General features: G+C 33.5%; 5 protein-coding genes across 7 annotated transcripts; 2 read left to right on the plus strand and 3 right to left on the minus strand.

Annotated features, from left to right (window-relative positions):
* LOC18600390 (putative UDP-glucuronate:xylan alpha-glucuronosyltransferase 4) lies at positions 1,224 to 3,308 on the minus strand. The gene is made up of 2 exons (XM_007030788.2): positions 2,535 to 3,308; positions 1,224 to 2,293 (listed from the first exon to the last, which is right to left on the minus strand). Exons 1-2 carry the CDS (start codon positions 3,268 to 3,270, stop codon positions 1,323 to 1,325), a joined length of 1,707 nt encoding a protein of 568 aa, XP_007030850.2. The 5' UTR covers positions 3,271 to 3,308; the 3' UTR covers positions 1,224 to 1,322.
* Positions 5,402 to 6,304, minus strand: LOC18600391 (armadillo repeat-containing protein 7). The gene is made up of 3 exons (XM_018121096.1): positions 6,211 to 6,304; positions 6,062 to 6,144; positions 5,402 to 5,604 (listed from the first exon to the last, which is right to left on the minus strand). Exons 1-3 carry the CDS (start codon positions 6,302 to 6,304, stop codon positions 5,434 to 5,436), a joined length of 348 nt encoding a protein of 115 aa, XP_017976585.1. The 3' UTR covers positions 5,402 to 5,433.
* LOC18600392 (cyclin-P3-1) lies at positions 7,308 to 9,614 on the plus strand. 3 transcript variants are annotated; one of them, XM_018121865.1, is made up of 3 exons: positions 7,308 to 7,550; positions 7,862 to 8,274; positions 8,746 to 9,614. In XM_018121865.1, exons 2-3 carry the CDS (start codon positions 7,874 to 7,876, stop codon positions 9,032 to 9,034), a joined length of 690 nt encoding a protein of 229 aa, XP_017977354.1. In that variant the 5' UTR covers positions 7,308 to 7,550; positions 7,862 to 7,873; the 3' UTR covers positions 9,035 to 9,614. The 3 variants fall into 3 exon arrangements, with proteins under 3 accessions (XP_017977354.1, XP_017977353.1, XP_007030853.2); XM_018121864.1 differs by lacking the exon at positions 7,308 to 7,550 and having other exon boundaries at positions 7,585 to 8,274; XM_007030791.2 differs by lacking the exon at positions 7,308 to 7,550 and having other exon boundaries at positions 7,587 to 8,274; positions 8,758 to 9,614.
* On the minus strand, positions 9,143 to 15,601 carry LOC18600393 (mitochondrial Rho GTPase 1). The gene is made up of 15 exons (XM_007030792.2): positions 15,437 to 15,601; positions 15,016 to 15,240; positions 14,588 to 14,720; positions 14,010 to 14,159; positions 13,603 to 13,779; positions 13,116 to 13,370; positions 12,640 to 12,708; positions 12,471 to 12,526; positions 12,040 to 12,121; positions 11,436 to 11,647; positions 11,289 to 11,358; positions 11,023 to 11,135; positions 10,604 to 10,754; positions 10,016 to 10,202; positions 9,143 to 9,608 (listed from the first exon to the last, which is right to left on the minus strand). Exons 2-15 carry the CDS (start codon positions 15,219 to 15,221, stop codon positions 9,535 to 9,537), a joined length of 1,935 nt encoding a protein of 644 aa, XP_007030854.2. The 5' UTR covers positions 15,222 to 15,240; positions 15,437 to 15,601; the 3' UTR covers positions 9,143 to 9,534.
* LOC18600394 (peroxisomal adenine nucleotide carrier 1) lies at positions 20,828 to 24,670 on the plus strand. The gene is made up of 5 exons (XM_018120538.1): positions 20,828 to 21,152; positions 22,674 to 22,905; positions 23,599 to 23,745; positions 23,872 to 24,029; positions 24,118 to 24,670. Exons 1-5 carry the CDS (start codon positions 21,010 to 21,012, stop codon positions 24,398 to 24,400), a joined length of 963 nt encoding a protein of 320 aa, XP_017976027.1. The 5' UTR covers positions 20,828 to 21,009; the 3' UTR covers positions 24,401 to 24,670.

Here is a 24,798-nt window from a genome sequence, read left to right on the forward strand (position 1 = left end):
CATTACATCATTATTACCACAAAATCAAGATTAAAAGGACATAAATTACTCCTCTAAGTAATTTGATCCCAAATTAAGGACTTTAGCTTTGAAAGAAACAGAAACAAAGCCTCAAAGACCAACTTAGGAATTTGGGATCTTACATCATCCCAAAACATGGATACCTTTTAACTCCTACTAGAGCACAAATGGTTTAAGCATGGGAACAATGATGATCAAAGGCAAGGCTATCGGGTCTGATCCTTTATGCATCTTTAGGATTAATTAGATGAATAAAGTAATTGGGTTCCAGGAGCTCTCAGAGTTTTATCCCTTCTGTCTTCTACCTTGGAAAGGTATATCCCGAGGAATGAAAAGCTGGTTAGGGGATCAAGGAGGATTGATGTTGTTACCGTACTCCATGGTACAAAAGCACCTGCCCTGAGCATTAGACAGTATGTTGGACGCATCTTCAAGTACTCCAAATGCAGCAATTCTTGCTTTGCTGTTGCACTTATATATGTCGACAGATTCCTAGAAAGAATGGGTGCTCATCTAATTACTTCCCTCAATGTGCATCGTCTCCTGATTACAAGTCTCATGGTGGCTGCAAAACTTATGGATGACCAGTAAATATGTTTTAATCTTATGTTAGCTTTCATATTTCTAAGCTCTGCACCTAGTAGTAATTACCACCTATATTCTATTGGATTCAACTTTATTAGCATGATATTTTATGATTTTTTTTCTAAATTAATACATTATGAATAAATTCTGTTCTTATAAGATTTTACACCATTTATTTCACTTGATAAAATTATTGAATATTCTATTCAAGAATTAACCTATTTGTTTACACTTAAAAGTACGAGTGTGATTTTCTATGAGAAGAGAACTTATTTACGAAATGTTAATTAAAAACAAAAAAATCATGGGTAACACGAGAAAAAAATTAAAATTACTTTATGTTGAATCTATATTGAATTGTCTACACATGTAAAGTGTGTTTTCTTAATATGTTTGATTATGCTCCTATATGTTTTCTAGAGAATGTCAAGAAGATTAGTTCGATATGTTGCAGTGTTTTTCAATTAATGCATTATGAATAAGTTGTGTTTTTTGTAAGATTTACACTGTTAAATTCACTTTATAAAATTATCCGAATGTAATGTGCATGTGTAATTTTTTTTATTTAAATTAAAATTTCCTAAACTTTTTAAAGAAGGGAGAGATCAACTAATTACTTGGTTCCAACTTTGAAGTTTACATTTTTTTCTAATGGTAGATTACAAATGACATATATAAAATATGTTTTTTCCTTCAAGAATTTGGCACCCTTCTTCTTATTGAACAAGATTGTACTGTCTAGGATCTTTCACATCAATCCTCCAATGTTCATCAGGGAGCCTAAGATACCTAGCAATTTTCCTCCATTTCTTTATCGTACAATCCATATTCTCAGTCAGCCCACAATACTGCTGCAAGTTCTCAGGCATTGCATCATAGACTTGCCACCACTTCTCATGAGCTTTGTCACTGGCAAAAATCTGCTTCTCTTTCACGTCCCAGTTGCAGTCATAGTCCCTGTAACACATCCATGGCTTCAGCCCCAGATAATGTATAGCAGAAAGATCATCAGGGATGTTTTGCCGACTCCCATTCCTTTGAAAAATTTTCAAGAAATTCACCTTGGAAGGCAACCTGTGCCACCATGTGAAGACTTCATTAAGAAACCCTTGGTCCCCTCCGTTGTGTGAACCCACCTCGAAACTTTTCATCATCAAGTCTTCAAACATGCACAATGATGGCTCAACCACCATGATTCCCGAGTTGAACAAAGTTTTATCATAATTGCCAGCAGCTGACAACGGAGGATAAACGAATAGGCCATCCATGTTTTTGAGAACCAGAATATCTGCATCGATGAAAATCACTTTGTCATACCATGTTAGCAACCAAATCCTGAGCTTGCTGTAGTTCCATTCGTTGTAAGAACCTTTCTTGGCAAAGGGGCTCCTTATACGTTCGATTTGCCTGGTTTTCCACCCTGCAGCTCTGAGCCCTGTCAAGGACTTGGGGGAAATGTTTTCATCATGAAGGAGGAGTAGGTCTCGAGTAGAATTACTTAACAAATTAAAGAAAGGGTCTCGAGTAGAATTGGATAGAATAATGCTCTGTGCCAAAGCTATTGCACCACAGACATAAGCTTCCGAAGAGTGGAGGATTGTTACATAAGCCTCCTTTTGATGGAACACACTGTATTCCTGTTTCTTTACCTTGTCTTCTGACAAATAATATCTCCAAACCTCCTTGCCTGAAAAAAGATAAAACAATTTTACTATTGGTAGGATTTGTTCAAATTTTGTACAAGTTGTCAACTGTTAGAACATATAACAATAGATATAATACAACAAAATTTATGAAGATTATGGAGAAATGGGTGAAATTTTGCCAAATTTTGGGATTCAATATATTTAATTATCAATTACATATACATGGTAAGGTCGAAGTCATGCCACCTTATCAAAAAATTGTGTACATTTTAGGAAACTCACCTGTTTTCGCGTATGGCTGAGCAATTTGACAGGACCCTAGAGGCATGAGCACCTTCTGTTTCAGCCTCCTCAGCTCAGGTTTATACACCCAATGATCCCCTGCCTTCCTCAACAGATCATCACATCTGAATATCTCCGGCATGGGCCCACAGCTGCCGACGAACACCGCGTACACCACCCGTTTAACATCAGGCTCCATGACCCAACCACTCTCTACCAAAAGGTTAGCCACCACCAAATTAACTTGCAGCCTGAACACATCCCTCAACCCTGACTTCCCTGTCCACCCATCACAAGGCACCCTAGCCACCACGACGTCGAGGTCCCGGTAATCCTCCAGTCGCGGCATGGGGATCGCTGGACACAACGGCAGGCTAAACTTCTGGTCTTCATCAATCCATTCGGGGAAAAAATCCCCCCATTTGATCGCCTTGGACACATGGTCAAAACGTACGTGCACAGTACTAACAACTGATCCATGCATTTTGTATGCAGGCTCTTCATCGTCGAAATTAACCAAACCAACCTTAATCTTCTTACCATCAATCTCTTCTCTAACAAGATCAAACCACCTAGGATATGTGAACACCTGAGAATCAGTCTGGGCCTGTTTAACCGTATCGGAAATGTCATACTTTGACCCAAAAAATACAACAAGAATCATCAAGGATGAAGGGAGGAGTATCAGAGAGAGAGTGAAGAGTTTTGGATAGTCACTGCGGGACTGGACGGCCATTTTTGGGGCTTGGGTTTAGCTCTTCCCGTTCAAATGAAGAAGAGAGAAAAGACAAAAGTATGTTCTACATGTTTTTCCTCTTCTAGGAAGCATGAAACCAACTAAGAAACAATAATAAATGATACCACCAGAATCAGGAAAATAAATAAATGATATAAACGCGTTGCTCACATATTTGTTTCCCCTGTCTGACTTGTTAATCCATAAGGCCAGGTATCGGTTCGAACCAATAAGCGATCCAGTATCAAGAAAGGTAATAAGTATGAAAAACTTTTCCATGAACCCACAGCGTGATATAGAGATTCTTCTACAAGAACACGACATTTCATTGACCAAAGAATAAGTTACTGCCAATCTTCCTACATCTGAAGTACTGTCGAGTTTCAAATCAGCTACTAATCAAATTACATCATGATACCGGTGGAAAATTGTATCCTCTTGTCTGGGATTCTCAGTAGTTTGATGAGAAGTGGGGTCAAAGCTGCGCCAAGGATGCTATTTAAGATCAAACCACTATTAAGTAATAATGCTTGCTACATACAAGTTGCTGTGCTTTGAAAAAGATATATCTGTCTCCAAACCAATTAAGAGCATAAATATAATCTCAAACAAGAATGAGAAAAACTGATAATAATCCAAGGAAGTAGGTAGGCTGAATGAAGGATTCCCTAATGTCATGAATACGGCACAACACCAAGGGGCCTAGGACTACTCCAGCCTGATACATAAGAGAGAAAACCACAAAAAATGTCATGTTGGTAACAACTTAATCCGGCATTTTGTTTTTTCTAGAGAGGAAAGTTTTTCTTACAACAACCTGTGCAACTGGTCCTGGTTGTCCCACGGGCTTGAGGAGAAGGTGGAAGAAATGGGCAAATGGCAAGAATGCAAGAGGTCTGCGTCAATGCCGTGCACCAAAGGGTTGAATGAGTATTGTTCAAGGCATAAACGTTTGTGTATGATATCCATGCTGGTTTGAGAATGGTAAGAAAGAAGATATAATAACAATTTTAAGTTGGAAGCACAAAAACATTTGAGGAAAGAAAAGAAAGTCAAATCAAAGTCAAATGCACAACTGCATGCTGATGAAAATGTTAATATGTTTTCATGTGTATTATAACCCCTATGTTTATATGATTATGCTATATAATCAAGAAATAACCTGCAACAGCTTAACTCATGCAAAAAAAAAATCCCAAATTGTCAATAATAAACTGAGGAATTCTACTAAGGTTTGAACTCAAATATATATTGAGTTGATTAAGAACAATAGAATTAGTTTAACAAATCAAATATAAGGATTCACCTCAGATCAAATTTCACAAAATCTTGTAATAATGGCACCTTGTTTATCAGATGCATACAAGGTCAGTCGTGTGTCATTTCCTAAAAGTTGAATGAATATTTGGTTGGTTCTGGTCTTGGAGAAAAAGATTTTTGTGGTTGTCCCTTAGGAAGAAGCTGCAAAAATCATAAACTTTAAACTCTTCTGATGTCCCAATGAAAGCTTGATAAAGATCCCAGTACTTCCACCTAAATAGTTACATTGTTAAACAGCCACCCACCATCGCTAAACGGTATAGTGGAATACCAACATTGCCTGGTCTTGCAAACACTTGAATACATTCTGGCAAAACTGAATGCTGTATGCTTCTTTCCTGATGAATAAGTGCACCGATATCTGTCTTCTGTAAGTTCTGCAGCTTTGACCTGCGTAGATAAAACTAATGTTTGGTCTCTGATAATTGGTTCATTATAAATTTATAACTAAGAGTATTATTTTGGTTATGGCTGCCATTTTGAAGGGTCCTGATTTGTACAATAACAGATTTGAATAACAAAAAATTCATCTTTGGTTCAATGTTGCTGATTCCTTTCTGAAACACAAGATTATTTCTCAAAATCCCAAGTTCCAAGAGGTCGACGAGAACATGATAACAATGGTGATAAATTTCTCAAGCTTTTCAATAAGTGACAGAACCACAACCTAATCTAATCCAGTGCAGATGGAAAGAAGTTCAATTGAGTGAAAAAGTATAAAGGGGAAACAGACCAGAAAGCTCTAGTTGCCGTGCACTTCAAAATCAGATTGTCAATAGACTCTGTTCAGGATGAAATCAATAACACCATTAAACATCATAGCTGAAAAGTGGGATTCATACCTTACTTGTCCTTAGAGACATGCTTGTCCAGAAATGCTTTGGCCAGATTACTGAAGCTTACATTTTGAGAGGCAGCATACCTCTCAATGACATCAACCACTTCAGGCTTTAGAATCTCCTCCCTGTTAGCCTTGTTACAAAGATAATAAAAGGCCCCCAGAGCATAATTCACCTGACAATCAATTATTAGGTTTCTCAGATGTGTATACATGTAGCATAGTTAAACACAAGCAGCTTTCATAGATCAAATGCCCCCATTAATTCACGGCAGGCAAAGACCATAATGGATGTAGTTCCCTAGTATAAGTATGCCTCATGAAGTTCCCTAGTACTATATTTTTTTTCCTGACTGAACCAATTCCAGTCGTAAAAACTAGATGCTAGTTCGGTGTGCAACATAAGTTAAACTCCCAAGTTCTGTCCTACATACAAACTTTGAGAGGGAGGGAGAGAGAGAGAGAGAGAGAGAGAGAGAGTAGTTNAGGAGGAGGAGGAGAGAGAGAGAGAGAGAGAGAGAGAGAGTTTATAATGAATTCAGTACAATGCACCGTCCCAAGTTCTATCTCTAGGAACTCAAAACAACTAGGGGGAAAAAAAGAGATAACCAAGAACAGAAGTTTTCCACTCACTGTATTTATGACTGGGCTTGATAAACACTGAATGGCAAGAGGGATTCCATCACACTGAGTGATAATAGCACCATTTGCTGGATCTGCAAAGGTTATCATCAATAAGAAGACAGAAGACCATAATTTAAGAATTAAAGGCCCGGACTTACCTACACAAGAATTGCTGATATTTCCGATTCCAAATTCCACAAGCTTTTCACAAGAAAGTAAGATGTTAGTGTGATAGAAAAGTATGAAAGACATTACTCAAATTTGAGGGCAAATTATTTAATAAAAAATTGGGTTTTGAACCAGGCGCAAGAATGAATAATTCTATGGATCATAAGCAAAGTTTGCCAAATTGGCAGCAATCTTCTCTTTTGTTTCTGTGAATACAAGTACCCCATCAGTTAAAGGCATTGTGAAACAGAGAATCTAATGGATTAGTAGGTGTCAAATTTTAATAAGGTGAACAAACTACAAATAATCTGAATAGCTTGAGTAGAAATCGGAGCTCCACATATGTAGTAATATGCACATCATCATATGGTGAACAAACTACCGATAATCTTATCGACAGAGTCAGAAGTTACATGTACCTTGGTTGAGGGCTCTAGGTAAGGAATTTTCATGATCCAACACCCTATCAAAAAAATAATGATTATGAATGAAACGGAACAACATAATTTAGCTATTAATGTAGTGTGTTCTTGAATTAAATCTTAATTTGAGAAGAAAAGCAAAAAAAAATAAGGTCCAGTATGGCTACCAAGCTGAGTTTTGATAGATTTCTTCAATGCCATTGTATCATTATTACAAAAAAAATTAAGATTAAAAGGACATAAATTACTCCTTATCAAGTAATTTGATCCCAAATTAAAGACTAGAAGCCTATACCCAAAGCCATTTTCTTACCTCAAAGACCAACTGAGGAATTTGGGATCTTACATCATCCCTACTAGAGCACAAATGGTGTGAATAGAAAAGAATATGGCCACCATGAAAGGTTCCAACATTTTTGAGGATTAGAAAAAAAAGGTTTAATTAATAATTTAAGATAACAAGGAAAATCACTTTCTATATGCTTTTAGGTCTACAATGAACCAAGATTCGTTCAATTTGGTTTGGACCATAACTACAAAGAGGATTATTCTTAAGTAATTCTCCACAAATTTGGAATATCATGATTATATCAATTGGAGCAATTAGGTTCAAAAAGAAGATATATCTTTTTGTCACCTTATTTGGTGGAATCTCACTAGAAAGTGGGTTATCTAGTTTGCTAGCTTATGTTCTTGTTCTACCTGCAGGAGACGGAATTTCCTGTTAGAGCAAATTGACACAGAATTCAATGAATTTATCAAATTTGGAAGCATTCTATCCTGCTTCTTCAACTGTTCCACAGGTTCCTGAGATGTGATGGGAGGCGGGAAACTTTTGTTTCAGGATTGTGTTTATTCCCTGAATCACCCAGCACGCTCTTTACTAAAGATTTGGAAGGATAACTTGGGTGCTCTGCCTTGCTCTTTTTCCTTCTTAGTCACCTTATGTGTCTCTCTTTTTTCTTGTTTCTGCTGCAAATATACTGTTCCTAGGTGCTTCTAGTCTCTCAGGGAAAGGATGATTCAAAGCTGGCCCACCAGGAATGAAGTTCTTTAATTTTATTTTCCTCTGTGACTTCCACTCAAAGAAAAGAACAAAAACCTGACAAAGCTACTCTACATTCACTGTGCAAACAAAAATTTCAACAGAAAACAAAGCTGAGAAGATGAAACCATAAGCTTATAACATGAGTTTGTTTCTGTTTGTGATGATTTGCAGCTTTGGTTAAGCATGGGAGCAATGATGATCAAAGGCAAGGCTGTGGGGTCTGATCTTTATGCTTGTTTAGGAATAGATAAATCTGGTAACTGGGTTCCAGGAGCTCCCAGAGTTTTATCCCTTCTGTCTTCTATCCTGGAAAGGTCCATCCAGAGGAATGAAAAGCTGGTAGGGGGATCAAGGAGGATGGATGTTGTTACCATATTCCATGGTACAAAAGCACCTGCCCTGGGCATTAGACAGTATGTGGAACGCATCTTCAAGTACTCCAAATGCAGCAATTCTTGCTTTGTTGTTGCACTTGTATATGTCGACAGGTTCCTGGAAAGAATGGGTGCTCATCTTACGTCCCTCAACGTGCATCGTCTCCTGATTACAAGTTTCATGGTGGCTGCAAAATTTATAGATGATCAGTAAGCATGTTTTAACCTTTATGTCTACTTTTCGTATTTCTAACATCACCTTACGTCAAGGGACTAGAGAATAAGATGTTTTTTCAATATATTGTAAATTTCATCTATAGTTTTAGTATTTTCAACTTTTTTCGCGATAATGATAAAGATAAATTTTGTTCTCATAAGAGTTACATTATTAATTTAATCCAATAAAATTATCAAAATTCTTTTAATTTAAAAATTAATTAATTTGTTCATTCTTAAAAATTATTTTTATAATTTTATCGATAAAGGTAACACTTAACGATATAACCTTTTACAAGAACAGAAGCTATACGCGTAATGTTAATTAAGAAAAAACATCACAGAGTGTGTCATGTGAAAAAACCGTCCTGTCTTCATATGATTTATAGAGAATGTCAAGAAGATTAGTTTGTTGTGCTGCAAATCTTGTTTGTTTCCATCACCACGTTTATAACAATGACTCAGCCGTATCTGCAGGTGTTACAACAATGCGTATTACGCCAAAGTGGGAGGAGTTAGCACAGAGGAAATGAACGAGTTGGAGATGAAGCTCTTATTCAGTTTGGATTTCAGACTCCATGTCACGACCGAGGTCTTCAACAAGTATTGTTTGAAGATAGAAAGAGAAGGCGGTGTGGCTTACCAACCTAGTCAGCAAATTCAAGGCCATTTGCTCGGAGGTCGGCCGAAGAAAGATGAAAACAAGCGAGGACCTAAACTTCCAGGTCACCGAGGCAGAGCCTGTTCTACCTAGGAGGGTCGAAGACCCAACAATTTGAACCCCTCTCCTTCCTTCTTTATCATTGTTCGATCAAACCCTGAAAATTCAGAAAAAAGGAAAAAGAAGAAGAAGATCCAAACATAGAACAGAGGGAACTGGAAATGCCACACCCGTGCCAGTATTCAATTGTAGCTCAACATGTACAACAACATAAGTCGTTTGACAGAAAAACAATGAACATAGCAACAAAATGGTTAAAATTCTGTAGCAAAATTTTTTTTTTATTGCACAACCCTTGCACAATAACTCGTTCAATCCTATTTTTGCTTTCTCTTACTATTCTACAGATCAAACTCTTCCACCCCTAAAATGACAAACAGAATTTTGCAGTTTTTTTCTACAGATGAAGATTTTCGATATAACCCAGAAAAGTGGGCAGCTGCAATTCGATAAAGCATGGCACAGCTAACTGTGTCTAGAAGAAGATGACATAAACCACATTAGTGTCTTGCAGATGGGAGAATCCTCATCCCTTAACTGGAGGCATTCTTCCTTGCAGCATATACACGGTAAGCTGCCAATCCGACAATGGCTACAGCAGCTCCAACTGCAAAAGGTGAAACACAGCATTGAAAATGACTAACAATTTGGAATAGTGAACGTCAATTAAACTAATGAAAAAATGGTGACTTGGGAAAAAGAAAGAGCAGCGCAATCCAAGTCAAAGCTACTTTGAAGCAATACAAGGAGTACCATCTCAGATCAATCCTCCAAGAAAAGCACAGCATCCCTTAAAAGGAACAGTAAGCCAAAGTGATTGAATATCCTCTACAGGCTTAAACAGAATCATAGCTAAATCTTGTCAAGAATTAATGTGCACACATTGTATGCAATTTGACAAAGGCAAAGAAAGTCATCACAAAATCTAACCATGGTAAACAAAATTTTCAAGAACCCCAAGCTTCAAGTGCATCAAGAATAAAACAGTCGTCAGATGCCAGAAGATCAGCATACCTGAAACAAACATGAGAGAACGGTTTATGAGCCGATGGTATTGCTTCCGGCTTCTCCCAGCCTCAGTTTCAGGAATGCTCAAATGAGGATACTCAGCTGCATTTACAATCTTTCGGAATATGTTATTGAAATCTCCCAGTTTTGAGCTGATAGGTATAGGTGCATCAATCCCCATATCCTGACTAACCTGCAAAAGCAAAATTTGCAACACATTACACTTTCACTCCAGTTTCTTCAAGAAGAAAATTTTGAAGGACTTGTTCAACAATTATCCTATCACAAAGAACCAAAGTCAAATGAAAATACATTGCACCTCTTCGAGGACTTGAAACAAAAATTTTTCATTTTATGACTCCTCTGAGACACCCTACATATTTAATTTAATATGCCTCAAAAATTTCCTAGGTGAAAGAATATCTCTGAGTCCCACCAGTATGATGAGAGGACTCAGAATATTTTTAATAAAAGGCCTTTACTGGACTTGCATACAAAATATATTGAGATGCTATGACATTTAAATAATGCGATGGTGACGTGTAATACCATGCAAGAAATTAAATCATTAAAAAAACAACTAAAGCACAATACCCTGGTAGAATCCTGTATTGCCATTGGAAATGAATCCAGATCATCTTTAGCAGCAACAATCAGGCAAGGCACCTCATAACCGGTGTCTTCACCATGACCAGCAACATCCACAAGTAATTCAGTTGCTCTCTTCCATGAAGACTCATCAGAACTGCAAAAAGTAAACAAACCATAACATAAGACTTAGCAAAAGAAACCACTAACATGTGCATACGCATCTAAATGTATGTTTACAAAATCCAAGCCTTGAACACGCAAAGATATAATTATCTTTAGTCGCCACAGAAGACAGTGCATTAGAAGCACATGAAAAACCCTTTTGCACAAGCATGATCACATATCTGAAACTATTTCACTAATAAAAACAGATACCTCCAAACTTAAAATCCTACTTTTAAATAATCATGCCCTTGATTTACCTGTCATGGACAAATACTGCTATGTCACAGGCAGCCAATGAATCTTTAGTAGACAGCAGTTTTCTGACTCCATCTTCAGGGATTTCTCGCAAGACCAGAGTTTTCTTTATTCCCTACGAATGAAACAAAAAAACATACACTCAGCCCAAGAGCTAGAATATCAACAAATCCCCCGAAATGACAAAAGTACATCCCTATGTTTTGACGTGGGGGATTGCTTTCAATATAGCAATCACAACAATTGGTGCACAAGTAATGGCACTTACTCCAGGTAGTTCGACAACATTCACAGCATATCGCTCATCAGTAGTCGGAGAATATGAATCAGAATAGGGCCTATATTATAGTAAACAAAGTTAAAAATGGGGGGTAAAAAGAATTAGGTATCAAGAAGAGAAATTCTAATGATAGACCTGCCAAGAAAAGAATTCATTAATGCAGATTTCCCAGCATTTGTTGGACCCAAAAGAAAGCACTGGAAAACATTTCTTTCTGATTGTTGCTTCTTCCGATCTAAACGCCTTCTCCTAGTCACACGGCTGGCAGAGGAAGGATCACCGGGATATCCAATGTATATCAAATTCTCCACACTACGAGCTGGGTCTAGAAGTGTCATAAGAGCCCACTGCAGTACACAACAAATCTCATAAATTATCAGCACAGACTGATCTTTTTTTTTTTGTTTGAAGGGTCACAGACTGATCTATAATAGCAAAAATATGCAGTAATGACCAATCAAATAGCCCCATTGCCTGCAAAAGAAAGGGAAGTACTACATTTCCATAAGCAGCCACGAATGATTACAAAGGTGCCATTCATTATTTCCATAATCCATTATGGTTGAACTGCAAAGCTCCAAACAAGAGCAAGTGGAATATAAACACAGTAAGGTTTAGTAAGCCTGATATGTGTAAAAGTTTTCTGTGACTTTGCTTATCCAAGAAATGAGCTAATTCCAATGAGATTGAATAAAGTACAATATTCCCATTCTCAAGAGAGAGCAAAAACCATGAATACCTCTGACAAAAATGCATCAAGTGATAGCCCTCCCAGTGCAGTTTTTTCTGCAGCATCCTTATATGGAGCATCATTCCAAGGACTGAAGTTAAACAGAAACATGTTAAGCATTATCCATAACAACATCCCATTGGCAACTTATAATAATAAGATCATCTATAAATGAAAATTCTTAGTTACATACAGCTTGTTATAACATTTTTTGAAAATAAAATTCCTCATCCTCAGTAAATGTAGATTTTTTAGTAGTGATTTAGTCAGCAGCAGCCTGTTATTTACAGGATCCTGCTCTTGTGGAAAGACGAATTGCTATGCTCCCCTCCCTCTCTCAGAAAAAAGTAAAAAAGGAAAAAGTTTGAGAAAGAAAAGACATCCTGGTCAATTTAGCGAAAGAATTAAACTAATATATTTCAAATTGGGAACCATAATACCTTTCTGGAGCAGTTGAAAAAACATCCTCAACTTCAATAGGCCGAAGGTTATTGTCCTGAAAAGAACAATATTCCAATTGTTAGAACTTCAACAACAAGTTAGTAAATATTTGTAGACTGGATAATAGCAAAGGCAATGAAAATAAATGTGGGAAAGACAGAGACATACTAAGTCACTGTCAAACAATTCATAGACTCCCTTCAGGAATTCAATAGCTTCATTTGTCAACTCCACACTCTACACAAATGACAACAGATCTTAGCAAAGAGTCATAATGAAAAAGTTTAAATAATGCAACAGTAGAGCATAATAAGATGAAAATTTTAGTATATTATGCCAATTTAAAACAGAACAAAGCATAATTGGTCTAATATCAGCTGCTTTAGGCACTGCTCATCTTTAAACCACAGCTAGGCATTCCAATGGCAACCTAATTTAGAATCAATAAGAACAGTCATCTGTGAATCCAGAGGCATATAAAAAAATTCAGTCTATAGCAGATGAAATTATTACCAATATTCTTACTAATGCTCATATGTACAATTTATAAGCAAACAATGATCTATCAGACACTGCTGGGTTAAAATGATGCTTATTTCAGTGTTTTCATAAAATGGAAAATGTCTATTTCAATGAAGCATTACCTGATCAGGAGCTCGTTTAAATGATGAATGAGGAATTAGATCGTCTGAAAGTTTGATATCGTTATTATATCCAAATTTCCTCAGGACAGTCCATGTTGTCTCAAGGCGTCCTTTTTCTATGAATAGTGCATGAAGAAATAGAAAACCAGTCAATGTAAGACCACGTTCATTAACTCCTTCAACCAACTTATCTTGCACAACTCGTTTAACACCAACTATTTCTGAAGGTTGTAATGGAGCATTGAAACATTTGACCTGCATACAACAAATCATTAGATTCTTCAAAATGCTCAAGCACAACATATCTTGAGTTAACATTGACAAATTGTCCATTTCATGTATCAAAAGATCAACATTCAACACATCAAGCAGTGAATAGGACAATCATTATTTATGAGACAACTGCATATTCAACCCATCTCCCCACCTCACCCCAACAAACTCAAAAGTAAAAGGCAATAAATAAATCAAAGAACAAATGTGGAACCTGAAAATCATTTAACTCTGCATCGCTAAGAGCACCGTCCCTGTCGTGATCGCAGAGAATAAAAATTCGCTTCAAGGCTCTCACACACCGTGGCTTCAGAGTTTGTGATTCCTGATCAAATAGTGGGCCTGTTGGATGAAGCACTGCCTTCTGTGCATAGTAGAAAACCTCAGGGATCTACAAAAAGGAGATACTTTAAAAGTTTAATCCCTGATAGTATAAATGTGTTCTACAAATATCAATTAGTGTCATACTAACTAAAATGATGCCAATTGTCACATTTGTGCAAATAAGATCCAAACACAGGAACTGGTGCTAAAACCAATCTACATTTCATCAGCATGGTTATAGCATTGGCATCTCATTGTAACCTCAAAAAGAAACAAAACAAGGGCTCAGAGATATACCTGAATGTGTTTATATGCTGAACACTCAATACAAGTTTCAATCTCCCGAAACTGTTGCATTATTGGTGACATCACCTGCTCCAAGCTCACTTGCTGCAGCTCATCTCTTAAATCCAGCCTACAGCCAACTACTATGACAGGCACTTTCACCTGCTCAACAAAAAATTAGCTCAGTTTCTGCCAAAGCAGATTCATGAAGACAAAAATACTCCAAATGATCTAAAAGGTGAATTTAGCAAAGATAATGGTCTACATTCAAGTATGATGAAATCTTGAGCGAGCCAATTAGCTGCCAAAAGCAATTAACAAATTTTTAAAAGGTTATTGTAACAACATCAGATGTGATATCTTGGGAGTTTTTCCTTATATTCATACTCAAAAAATAAAAAAGTTATTGTCCTCATACCGATGTCAACCTTGTAGTGTTTGATACTTGTCCAACAAAGGCACATGAAGTAGAATTAAGAGTTGGAAGAACATAGTTAAAAACTGTTGAACAAGATAACTGCCCCTCAGCATGCTTTCTATCAAAACAATAAGCATCAATACATGAGAAAAATACAAATTAAGATGGAAACCTCTAATTGGCGAAGTTCCGGAAGCCAGAAAGTACTCAATCTGTTAAGAGTTTCAGGCTGATCACATGCATAAGTAAGCACAACCGCATCAGCTCGCTTCAGCTCTGCCGCTAGTTTACCTCTATCCTCCGGACTAATAAACCCATAAAAAATGAATAAATAAATAAAATATTCAAAACTTAAACCAAAAACACGCCCAGAATCAAAACAAACGAGAAATTACCTGATCACATTCTGCTTCTTTATTGCGTTAAACTAAGTGTTAGCTAAGTTGCAGCTAAAACTATTACACAAAATTTAGAATCCTATCACTATAATTTCATTTTTAAATGGTTAAAATCGACGGCTCCAAATAACACTAGAAATTGCTTCAAATATTTACAAAAAAAAAAATGAATTAATAGAGAGAGTAATGAATAAAAATATACTTGGAGGAGGTGTCGATGATGGTGATTGGTACACGGTCGGGGTAAAAATCTTCTGGCAACCGAGTAGGCGGTAACAACCGGGGCACATTCGCCGCGAAAGTGTCGGCGGCGGCGGTCACAATCAAGCTCGACTTTCCAGTGCCTCGGTCTCCGGCCACCACGATTCGGACCCCGGTCTTCCCCTCCGGATTCAAAGATTTTGCCATTCAAAAAATTTTTAAAAAGCTAACAAAAAAAAAGAGTAAATAAATAAATAAACCATAGTTAATCGGAGATTTAAGAAAGTTAAGTGGAAATGGCTAAACACACAGTTCAAAAAGGTGAAAAAACCGCTGAGGTGGACGGTGAAATTATGGATTTGAGAAACAAGAAAGAAGAAATGGAAGGAAGAGTTAAAGCAGAGGCATGGAAGGTAAATAACCTGAAGACTGAGGTGGATAAGAGAGAGAGGATTCTTGCTCTGGTTGCTGATGAGAGGCCACCGAAAACCCTAGGAAGGGGAGGACGTGGCGGTCGATTCGGTGGAAGCTCACCTTTTGGGAAAGTTTGTGAAGAAGTATCCGGGACTCAAAAAATAAGAACGAAAGTGTTGGTAAATTTCTTTTGTAAAAAAATTATTTAATTTTAGTTTGTCTTTGTTTGGAGCGCAGGGCGCCGTTTTTCTGTATGGACGATCGCAGCCGTTGATTCTAATGTGGCTATGGACGGTCAAGATTTCATTCATAACAAAATTAAACAAAATTCAATTTTCTATTTTAAATGTGATTTTGTTTCTTTTTTTACTTTTAAATATCTTTGGAGAAAATAAAAAATTAAAAGAAAAAGGAGAAACAATATAGGAAAGAACACAACTTGGTCAAATGTATGGGATCCTTGTTGACCTTTGGAAATATATTTTATTGCCTTTCTCTACAAAAAGTATCAAATAAAATATCTTTAAAATACCATGAATTTCTTTTTTTATAGTAAGAATATCATGAAATTATTATTTTAAAAAATATTTAAATTAAAATAAACTAATCTCGAGATTTTAACCTTGACCATCCATCCATATATATAATATAAAATTTCTTTTCTCCTAACACTCATAATTATTAGGTTATACACTTAAAACACATGTAAAGATATACAATTAATTGAGAGAATAAAATACATATAAATTGTCATGCTTTGAATTACTATCAAAATTGTTTACTTTTTCATCATTTAGACTTTGAAAAAGGAATGATATCTTAACCCGTAATGCTCATATTCTTCTCCTCTCATCAATATTTGTTGCATAAACTTTATTCTACTAAAATAATGTAAAATTTTAGCATATATTGATAATCTCCTTTCTGCCTTTTACTTTTCTTTTTACCCTCAAATTAAGGGTATATGTTTTCAACAAATTTTCAAATATTCAATCAAAATATTATTAAATATAATATTTCATTCCATATAAGATATAATTATGAATAACGGGTCAGTTGTTAATTATGATTGACTTTAACCGTTACGTGAATCTCATCCTTCATCATATTTATATATGATATCGAATACGATATTTTATTAAATTTAAACTTTATTTCTATTTTTTTATGTTAAGAAAATCATTTTTAGCATAATAATTAAAATATCTCTGAACTGTTTAAAATTTTTTTAAGGAAATATTTATTATTTTATTTTATTTAATCAAGTTTTATACGTTTATTTTAAATCAAATAAGTTTTTATGACTAATAGTTGATTGATTATTATTAGTTATAATACCATTTTATTATTTTATGTTATGCTCCACAATGTGACATGTTGACATACTATGGTGGATAATGATATGATATATCGATGTAGTACGATGATATGATTATATAATATTTTTATTTATCACATCAATGTTACATGAATATAAAATAGTAAGTAATTTTTTATTAAATGTAATATTTCATTCCATATAATATGTAATTATGAATAATAGGTCGGTTGTTAATTATGATTGACTTTAACTGTTATGTGAATCTCATCATTCATCTCATTTATATTTGATGTTGAATATGGTATTTTATCACATTTAAACTTTATTTCTATTTTTTATTGTTAAAAAAATCATTTTTAGCATAACACTTAAAATATCATTGAACTATTTAAAAAAAATTCATGTAAGTTTTTATTCTTTTATTCCGTTCAATCAAGTTTTATATTTTCATTTTGAATCAAATAAGTTTTTATAATTAATAGTTAATTGACTATTATTAATTACAATACCACTTATTATTTTATGTTATGCATCACAACATGACATGTTGGCATGTCATGGCCAACATGACATGGATGATGATAAGATATGTTAATGTAGTACGATGACATAACTATATAATATTTTTTATCTATCACGTCAAAGTCACGTTAGTATAAAATAACAAGTAATATTTTGATTAATAACAATCAGATGTTAGTCATAAGTTTTTATAATTAAAAGTCTTATGACTGACGGTTGATTAACTGTTGTTAGTTAAAATATCACTTATTATTTTATATTACGTATCACTAATGTGGCATGTTGACATGTTATAATAGATTATAATATGGTATATTGATATGACATGATAACATAATCATATAATATTTTTCATCCGTAATATTAATATCATATAAGTATAAAATAACAAGTAATATTTTGATTAACGACAAATAATCAATCGTTAGTCATAAAGATTTACTTAATCCAAACTAAATATACAAAAACTTCATCGAATCTAATAAAAAATAAGAGTTTATTTATATTTTTAAAAATAATTTAATTTTTTTTTCTAATATTATATCTTTTTTACATGGAGATATTATAGAAAAGAAAAAGACATTGGTATTATAAAGTGTGAATTTACAAGGTCCTGATAGTGAAATGCTAGATGACAAATAGATGGGTGTTGAGGCCCTTTCATACTCTTTTAAGCTTCTGGTTTTTAAGGAAACTTCCATCTATAGCCCACCGGTTTCTTTGAACAAGCAAGTTTGGATTTGAAGATACAAGAGCGTCCAATTTGAACTATTAGAAAAGTTTGACAACTACTTCCCCACTAATTTGTTCAATTCTGGCTCCTTAAAGCTTTTTTTATTTAAATCTTCTATTTCTTTTTTCCCCCAACTTTCATAATCTCAAATTTAATAAATTGAATTTCTTTTTTTTTGGTTTTTTAATAATTAATTTTTATTTCTTCTAGTTCATTCTCTCTTACTTTCATTGTTGTTTTCTTCTTTTTTATTGTTTTATTATATTAATAAAACTTTTAATTTTAATAAAATTTTAATTTTTATTAAAGTTAAAAGTTAAATTTTTTTTTTTTATTTTTATCTAGACAAGTTCTTATGATTTAATTTGCCTATTCTTTTATGAAAACAATTTTTTTAAACGGGCAACTTATGGTTAAATTACACCGAATGACTAATAATTTCATTTTTTCTCACTTTTTACTATTTTTGACAAATAACTAGATATTGATGTAGACACTAGGTAGTGCTTTCTTAATTTCTTTACATGTTGATAGCCATAGCTAATTAAAGTTTTTCAATGCCATTACACACATTATAAATGAAAGATTGATTTTATTAATTAATCTATTGGTCTTGATAATAAATGATTTTAAAATTAGTAATTAATTTATTCATTTCAATAATAAATGATCATGAATTTGAGAATAGAACAATATCATTAGCATCATAGGCGAAGGGAGAGGGGCTAGAAGGGACCTTCACCCTTTCAAAAATTTAAAATTTTTATAAATTTAAAAAAATTTATAATTTTCCTCTTTTTTTTATTAAAATTTTATAGTTTTGTCCCTACAAATAATGAATTTCTAGTTTTTACTCTCTTAAACATTAAATATTGACTCCACCATTGATTAACATTATTTTTTAAAAATAAAAACTTTTATAAAATGAATATAAAAATTATACATTTATACCTTAATTTTAAGGTTGGAGTAATTGATCTAACATGGATTTTATTTAAAAAAAAAGGTTATTATCCATATATTCTCCTCTTTAATTCAAATAAATTTTGTTAAAGAGTTTCAAATTACAAAAATTTAAGGCATAATGTTTAAGAAAATTCAAACAAATCTTTATTTTTTTATTACGTCCAATCAAACCTCTATTCTTTTATTTTTTGTCAAATAAACTTTTATAACTAATAATTGATTAATTGTCATTAATAAAAATGTCACTTATTATTTTTTATTCATATGACACTAACATGATGTTGATGTATATGGTGAAAAATGATATATGATTATGATATTATATCAAATTAGTAGATCATGATATAATCAATTATGATGTTAGCATAACACATCATTATCAATTATAACATATGAGCATGTTACATCAGTTCTATATGATATAAAATGACAAATAATATTTTAATTAAGTTAATCATTAGTCATAAGAGTTTATTTAACTGAGTATAAGAGCTTGTTTGATATAAAATAAAAATATAAAAGTTTGATTGAACATGATAAAAGTATAAAAGTTTATTTAAATTTTTCTAAATAGTTTAAAACTTTTTTAAGTATTATACCAAAATTTAATTATTACTCCAACCAATTTTAAGGAGTTAGTTCTTTTATCACAATTTCAACTTATTTAATCTTTATATTTTTATTAAATATCAAGTTAAAAACAATTGTTAATGGTGTCAATCTACAACCGTTAAATTAAATAACGTGGCATAATCTTGATGATGTGATATGATATGAGGAATTTTTGTGTAAATTGATTATATATTTTGAGGATCTAAAATTCTCAATTGTTTTATCAATTTTTTGTATCTATAAATGATACAAAAAGTTGAATTAATTATTTGAAACAAAGTAGTTAGTATATTAAAAAGTGTTCACGTGATCAAAATAAATAATATAAATAAATTTAACAATTGAATATTCATGTCATTAATTATTGTTTTAATCAGTTTAATAAAAGTACAGAGATTGAATTATTGTTTTAATAAGAAATATAATTAGAAAATAATGTACTTGATAATTTTGGACATGATTCGTTAAGACAACACGTGTTGAAACAAGTTTGGATTTAACTTTAATGTGTTTTTGTGTCTAATCATATCTAACACGTTTAAATACGTTTAATTAATCGTATTAATCGTGTTATCTTTGTTTAAACATGTATTTGTGACATATTTATCAACTTGTTAAAAATTAATAGTCAAAGACTATTTTTGTCTTATTTAAATAATTTTAAATAATTATTTTAATAAATTTTTTAAATTTTATAAAGATAATGATGTAATTATACCATGTCTAAATTTTAATTTTAAATTTTTGTTATATTATATTTGATGTTATTATTATTTTGTTTTATTATAATTATTTTTATAATTATTAATTTTAAATTTAAATAATAAAAATTATATTTAATTATAAAAAATTTTATTTAATCTATTAAACATATTAATCGTTTTATTAATTATATTGTATCGTATATTAATAAATTTAATATATATATTAATTGTGTCGTATTATATGATTTTTAAATATTTACATATATTTATTTTAAATTTAAAATATAAATATTATTTCTATTATATATATGTTTAATCTTATCGTATTTAAGATATGAAAATACGAATTATTAAATTTAAAAAATAAAAAAATAAAAAAAAGAAAAGAAAAAGAAACACGCCGTTAGTTTCGCGTGCAAGTAGTAGTTGACTCGGGTGACTTTCTAGATACTTACCAATCCCGTGATCCGACAAAAGCCAAACAACCGACGTTAAGCCGCGCCGTTAAATAGACGGCAAATCCCACGTTTTTTCAAATCCCAATGAGAAACGCCACCAATCTCCATCGCCCTCGCGTATTCCTTTTCCAGCTACCTTCCATTTCTTTCTGTTTCCTACGTATAAAAGCCGGCTCGAACGATTTCGTTAGATTCAGCTTCCAATTCCCAAAGCCCGAAACAGAGAAACATAGAGAAAAATAAAGAAGGATTTTTTTTCCTAAAGATGGGTGTTGATTTAGAGTCTTTATCAGAGGCAACTTCGGGTGCTATAGGGTCACTGTTGAGCACCACGATTTTGTACCCTCTTGATACCTGCAAAACCAAGTACCAAGCCGAGGTTCAAGCCCATGGTCAACAAAAATACAGGTTACCCATTTCTTATTTTTCGTGTTTTTTTTAAATGTTTTTAAGTCTGGATTTATTCTGTTTTGTTGTAATCATGATCCGGGGAATTCTAAATTTCGTTTCTCTGTTTTTCTGGTTCAATTTATGTTGAATTGATCTCTTCGTTTCTATGCCTTTACTTCTTTCATTTGCAATGTTTTTGATTCGTAGGTGAGGCTAGAAGTTACCCTTTTTTAATTTAAAAAATGTTTTGTTTTTATGTTGTGTTTTTGTGTGAGTTAGCAATGGAAGAGAACAAGCTTTGAGTAATTTGACAAGTGAAAACTTGCTGTTGATAATATGGATATAATCCTAGCATAATGAGGTATATTAATGGAATTGGATCATGTGATGCTAATTTCATTGTAACCTTACTGTTTTTTTCTGGTCATATACTTGTCTTACATTTTTGTAAATGATTGATGTGTAAATTGGCGCGGTGGGTCTCAGATGATGACCTGCAAGGTTGGAGTTGATTCTGGCCTAACTCTTCAGACTAAACTTACCATATTAGTTTGGTGAGAAAGGGAAGAGAGTGGAAGAGGAATAAACTTTCCATATTAGTTTGGTGAGTGACAAATTACCATAATTCCCTTTAGTATATCCGTACTAATTCATCTGAGAGGATTGTCTGCTGCTACAAGTCACTATGATTTTTCAGCAGTTTTTTACTTTATCAGGTTATGTTTTTCTAACTTGAGCAATAGGGTTGTAACTGAACCAATAAGTTCACCAGACAGCTCATGAACATACTCGGGCTTGAACATATGATACGAGTGTTTAGTTTGTTTCTATTCATGAACAAGTTCGTTTATTATTCATTTATGAAATCGTATATAAATCGCTTGAGAGCTCATTTAAAAGCAAGCTTGTTTATTGTTTCAATAGAATAAAATTATAAAATAATTATATTTTCTTAATAGCTCTTTTCTTTTATTATTATTTACATTTTCTTTCAAGTTTGTTTGTTTAAAATAGTTTGATTGTTGGCTTATTTATTGTTTACAAACAGATTCCTCAGTAATTTATGATTATGTTCATTAATTTTTCATGAATAAACTTGTTTAATATTCATGAACAAGCTTGTTTAAGCTAATGAATCGAACCAAATTCAATCTCAAACTTAGCCAAACATAATCGAACTGTTCTCAAAGACTAATTTAAAAATCCTTACCAAACAACCATCGAGCCCAAACAACCTTATATGTAAATGAGCTGAGCCTAAACGTAGCTAAGCTCATTTCGGCTCGGATTGTTTACAGCCCTATTGAGCAACGCAAGTACTGAATTTTCTTCCCTTCTCCATTTCCATTCATATTTTCCTTTTTGATCATATGGTTGAAAAATCAAACTGTTTATTCCTTTGTCATTGTTGCAGTGGTACTTGATATCAATGATGTTTCTTATACATGTGTGCCTTACTACTAGATGCCCGTTGGCTAATGCAGGAAATTCTTGGATTGAGCTTGTCATTTTCTGATCTCAATTTCTTATCTTATATAGGAACCTCTCAGATGTATTATGGGAAGCAATATCTACCCGCCAAATTCTTTCCTTATACCAGGGCCTAGGCACCAAAAACCTGCAGTCGTTCATTGCACAATTTGTCTACTTCTATGGATATAGCTACTTCAAAAGACTGTATTTAGAAAAGAGTGGTTCCAAATCAATTGGAACAAAAGCAAACTTGATTCTTGCTGCTGCAGCAGGGGCTTGTACTGCTATTGTCACTCAGGTGAGACATCATTTGGCAAGTCTGTCATGTCTTTGTTTTAAATAGACAGAAGCTTTTATGCATCCAGACAAAACATTGACTTTCTATTTCAAATTCCTTGATTGAGCACATGGAGATTGAATTATAGGGGATGCTTTGGAAAAATATGGAATCCTCAACATTCCATAGTCAATTGGTAGATTACCATCCATGATTTCTAATCTTGTTTGGCAGCATTTCATGTGTTTGCTGCAAAGACAGAGTAACCAAGAAAGTAAAAATGGGCTGCCTTTTTTACTATTTCTGTGAAAAATGTAAAAAGGAATAGAAAATGAAATTTTTGTGCAATTGAAATTTAGAATGCAAGTCTTTGGTGTTTGAGTTGAGCAATAAAAGAGTACAACTTATCTCTGATTATAAGTGACAGTTCCATCAAATACTTGATTATGAGTGACAGTTTGGACAAATACTCCTTTATTTTCGCTTGCATGGAGACTGGTAACAGATTTATGAAATTATAGATTATTACCAATACTTTTGTTTTTGAACCAAAGTGGAAGAGATACTGATGTTGCCGTAAGAGTTTCAAGTATCTGACTTTCAGAAAAAAGTTTCAAGTATCTTTCTTTATCATGTATAATTTGGCATAACTCCTGAGCATGTACATTTTAATTTTGGAGTTTGATCTTGAATTCTTGGTTTATCACTTTGTAGCCCCTGGATACTGCCTCCTCAAGGATGCAGACAAGTGCCTTTGGAAAATCAAAAGGGCTCTGGAAGACCCTCACAGAGGGCACCTTGAGTGATGCATTTGATGGCCTTGGCATCTCTCTTTTGCTGACCTCCAACCCTGCAATTCAGGTTCTACATCTTGCTTTGTAATTTAAAAGTATAGACTGTCTTGCCTCACAAGTTCATATCCAAATCTTACTGTTTATTTTAAGTTACCTTCCTCATAACTAAGGCTAAATTTATTGTAAACTGCAGTATACAGTTTTTGATCAGCTGAAACAACGACTGCTTAAACAAAAAGTGAAAGAAGCAGGCAAAGGTTCATCCCCAGTGGTTCTATCTGCCTTCACAGCTTTCCTGTTAGGTGCAGCATCAAAGAGTGTTGCAACTTTTTTGACTTATCCAGCAATTAGGTGTGTAGCCGCTTTCTCAAATTGTCCCATTCTAAAAGCATTCTGTATAGTAGACTATATAACTAATTTGTATATCTACTCAATGCAGGTGTAAGGTAATGATTCAAGCTGCAGATCCAGATGATGATGATAGAACTAAGAAAGATCAACCAAGATCCCGTAAAACACTGTCAGGAGTTATCTATGCTATTTGGAGAAGGGAAGGGACTCTTGGCTTTTTCAAGGGATTACAGGCCCAGATCACAAAGACAGTGTTAAGCTCTGCTTTGCTTCTGATGATCAAAGAGAAAATTACAGCCACCACTTGGGTTCTTATACTTGCTATCCGAAGGTATCTATTGCTCACAAGGGGTAAATTAAAAAATGCGTGACAAGAATAATATCAGTTATAATTGAGAGATGAGTTATAATCTAGCTTCATTTGAATACAAACCATTTGTAATTTATAGGGTAAGGCTCGAATTCTTTGAAGCATAGCTGCAGCAACATAGGTGCTCTTTTAGGTAAACACCAATCAGAGCTAGATCTTGCAGCTTCATCCTCGAAATAAGTTTGTATCTGATGCAGGGAACAATGCAAAAACAGACACAGTAATATTACTTGAATGGCATGTTCTGTTCAAATGAAATTTTGTTATTTTCTGTCTGTGTCTTTCTGTTACAAGAAGGAAAAGCATTATCGCTTCAACCTGAGAATTGGTTGTTTATGGACTTCCATTACAGCTTATGCTGCATTTGTGACCCTCCTCTAATGAAACCATAATTAAGTC

Source organism: Theobroma cacao, chromosome 5, assembly GCF_000208745.1.
Source record: "Theobroma cacao cultivar B97-61/B2 chromosome 5, Criollo_cocoa_genome_V2, whole genome shotgun sequence".
Classification (NCBI taxonomy): domain Eukaryota; kingdom Viridiplantae; phylum Streptophyta; class Magnoliopsida; order Malvales; family Malvaceae; genus Theobroma; species Theobroma cacao.

Coding starts and splice junctions, on each gene's coding strand:
- LOC18600394 (XM_018120538.1), top strand. CDS start 21,010: ATGGGTGTTGATTTAGAGTCTTTATCAGAGGCAACTTCGGGTGCTATA. Junction 21,153..22,673: donor CATGGTCAACAAAAATACAG/GTTACCCATTTC, acceptor TATCTTATATAG/GAACCTCTCAGATGTATTAT. Junction 23,746..23,871: donor CCTCCAACCCTGCAATTCAG/GTTCTACATCTT, acceptor TGTAAACTGCAG/TATACAGTTTTTGATCAGCT.
- LOC18600390 (XM_007030788.2), bottom strand. CDS start 3,270: ATGGCCGTCCAGTCCCGCAGTGACTATCCAAAACTCTTCACTCTCTCT. Junction 2,294..2,534: donor TCAGCCATACGCGAAAACAG/GTGAGTTTCCTA, acceptor ATCTTTTTTCAG/GCAAGGAGGTTTGGAGATAT.
- LOC18600392 (XM_018121865.1), top strand. CDS start 7,874: ATGGGAGCAATGATGATCAAAGGCAAGGCTGTGGGGTCTGATCTTTAT. Junction 8,275..8,745: donor GCAAAATTTATAGATGATCA/GTAAGCATGTTT, acceptor ACAATGACTCAG/CCGTATCTGCAGGTGTTACA.
- LOC18600391 (XM_018121096.1), bottom strand. CDS start 6,304: ATGTCTTTCATACTTTTCTATCACACTAACATCTTACTTTCTTGTGAA. Junction 6,145..6,210: donor TATCAGCAATTCTTGTGTAG/GTAAGTCCGGGC, acceptor TAACCTTTGCAG/ATCCAGCAAATGGTGCTATT. Junction 5,605..6,061: donor CAAGCCCAGTCATAAATACA/GTGAGTGGAAAA, acceptor ATTGATTGTCAG/GTGAATTATGCTCTGGGGGC.
- LOC18600393 (XM_007030792.2), bottom strand. CDS start 15,221: ATGGCAAAATCTTTGAATCCGGAGGGGAAGACCGGGGTCCGAATCGTG. Junction 11,648..12,039: donor TTGATGCATTTTTGTCAGAG/GTATTCATGGTT, acceptor TGTGTACTGCAG/TGGGCTCTTATGACACTTCT. Junction 9,609..10,015: donor TTCTCTCATGTTTGTTTCAG/GTATGCTGATCT, acceptor CACCTTTTGCAG/TTGGAGCTGCTGTAGCCATT.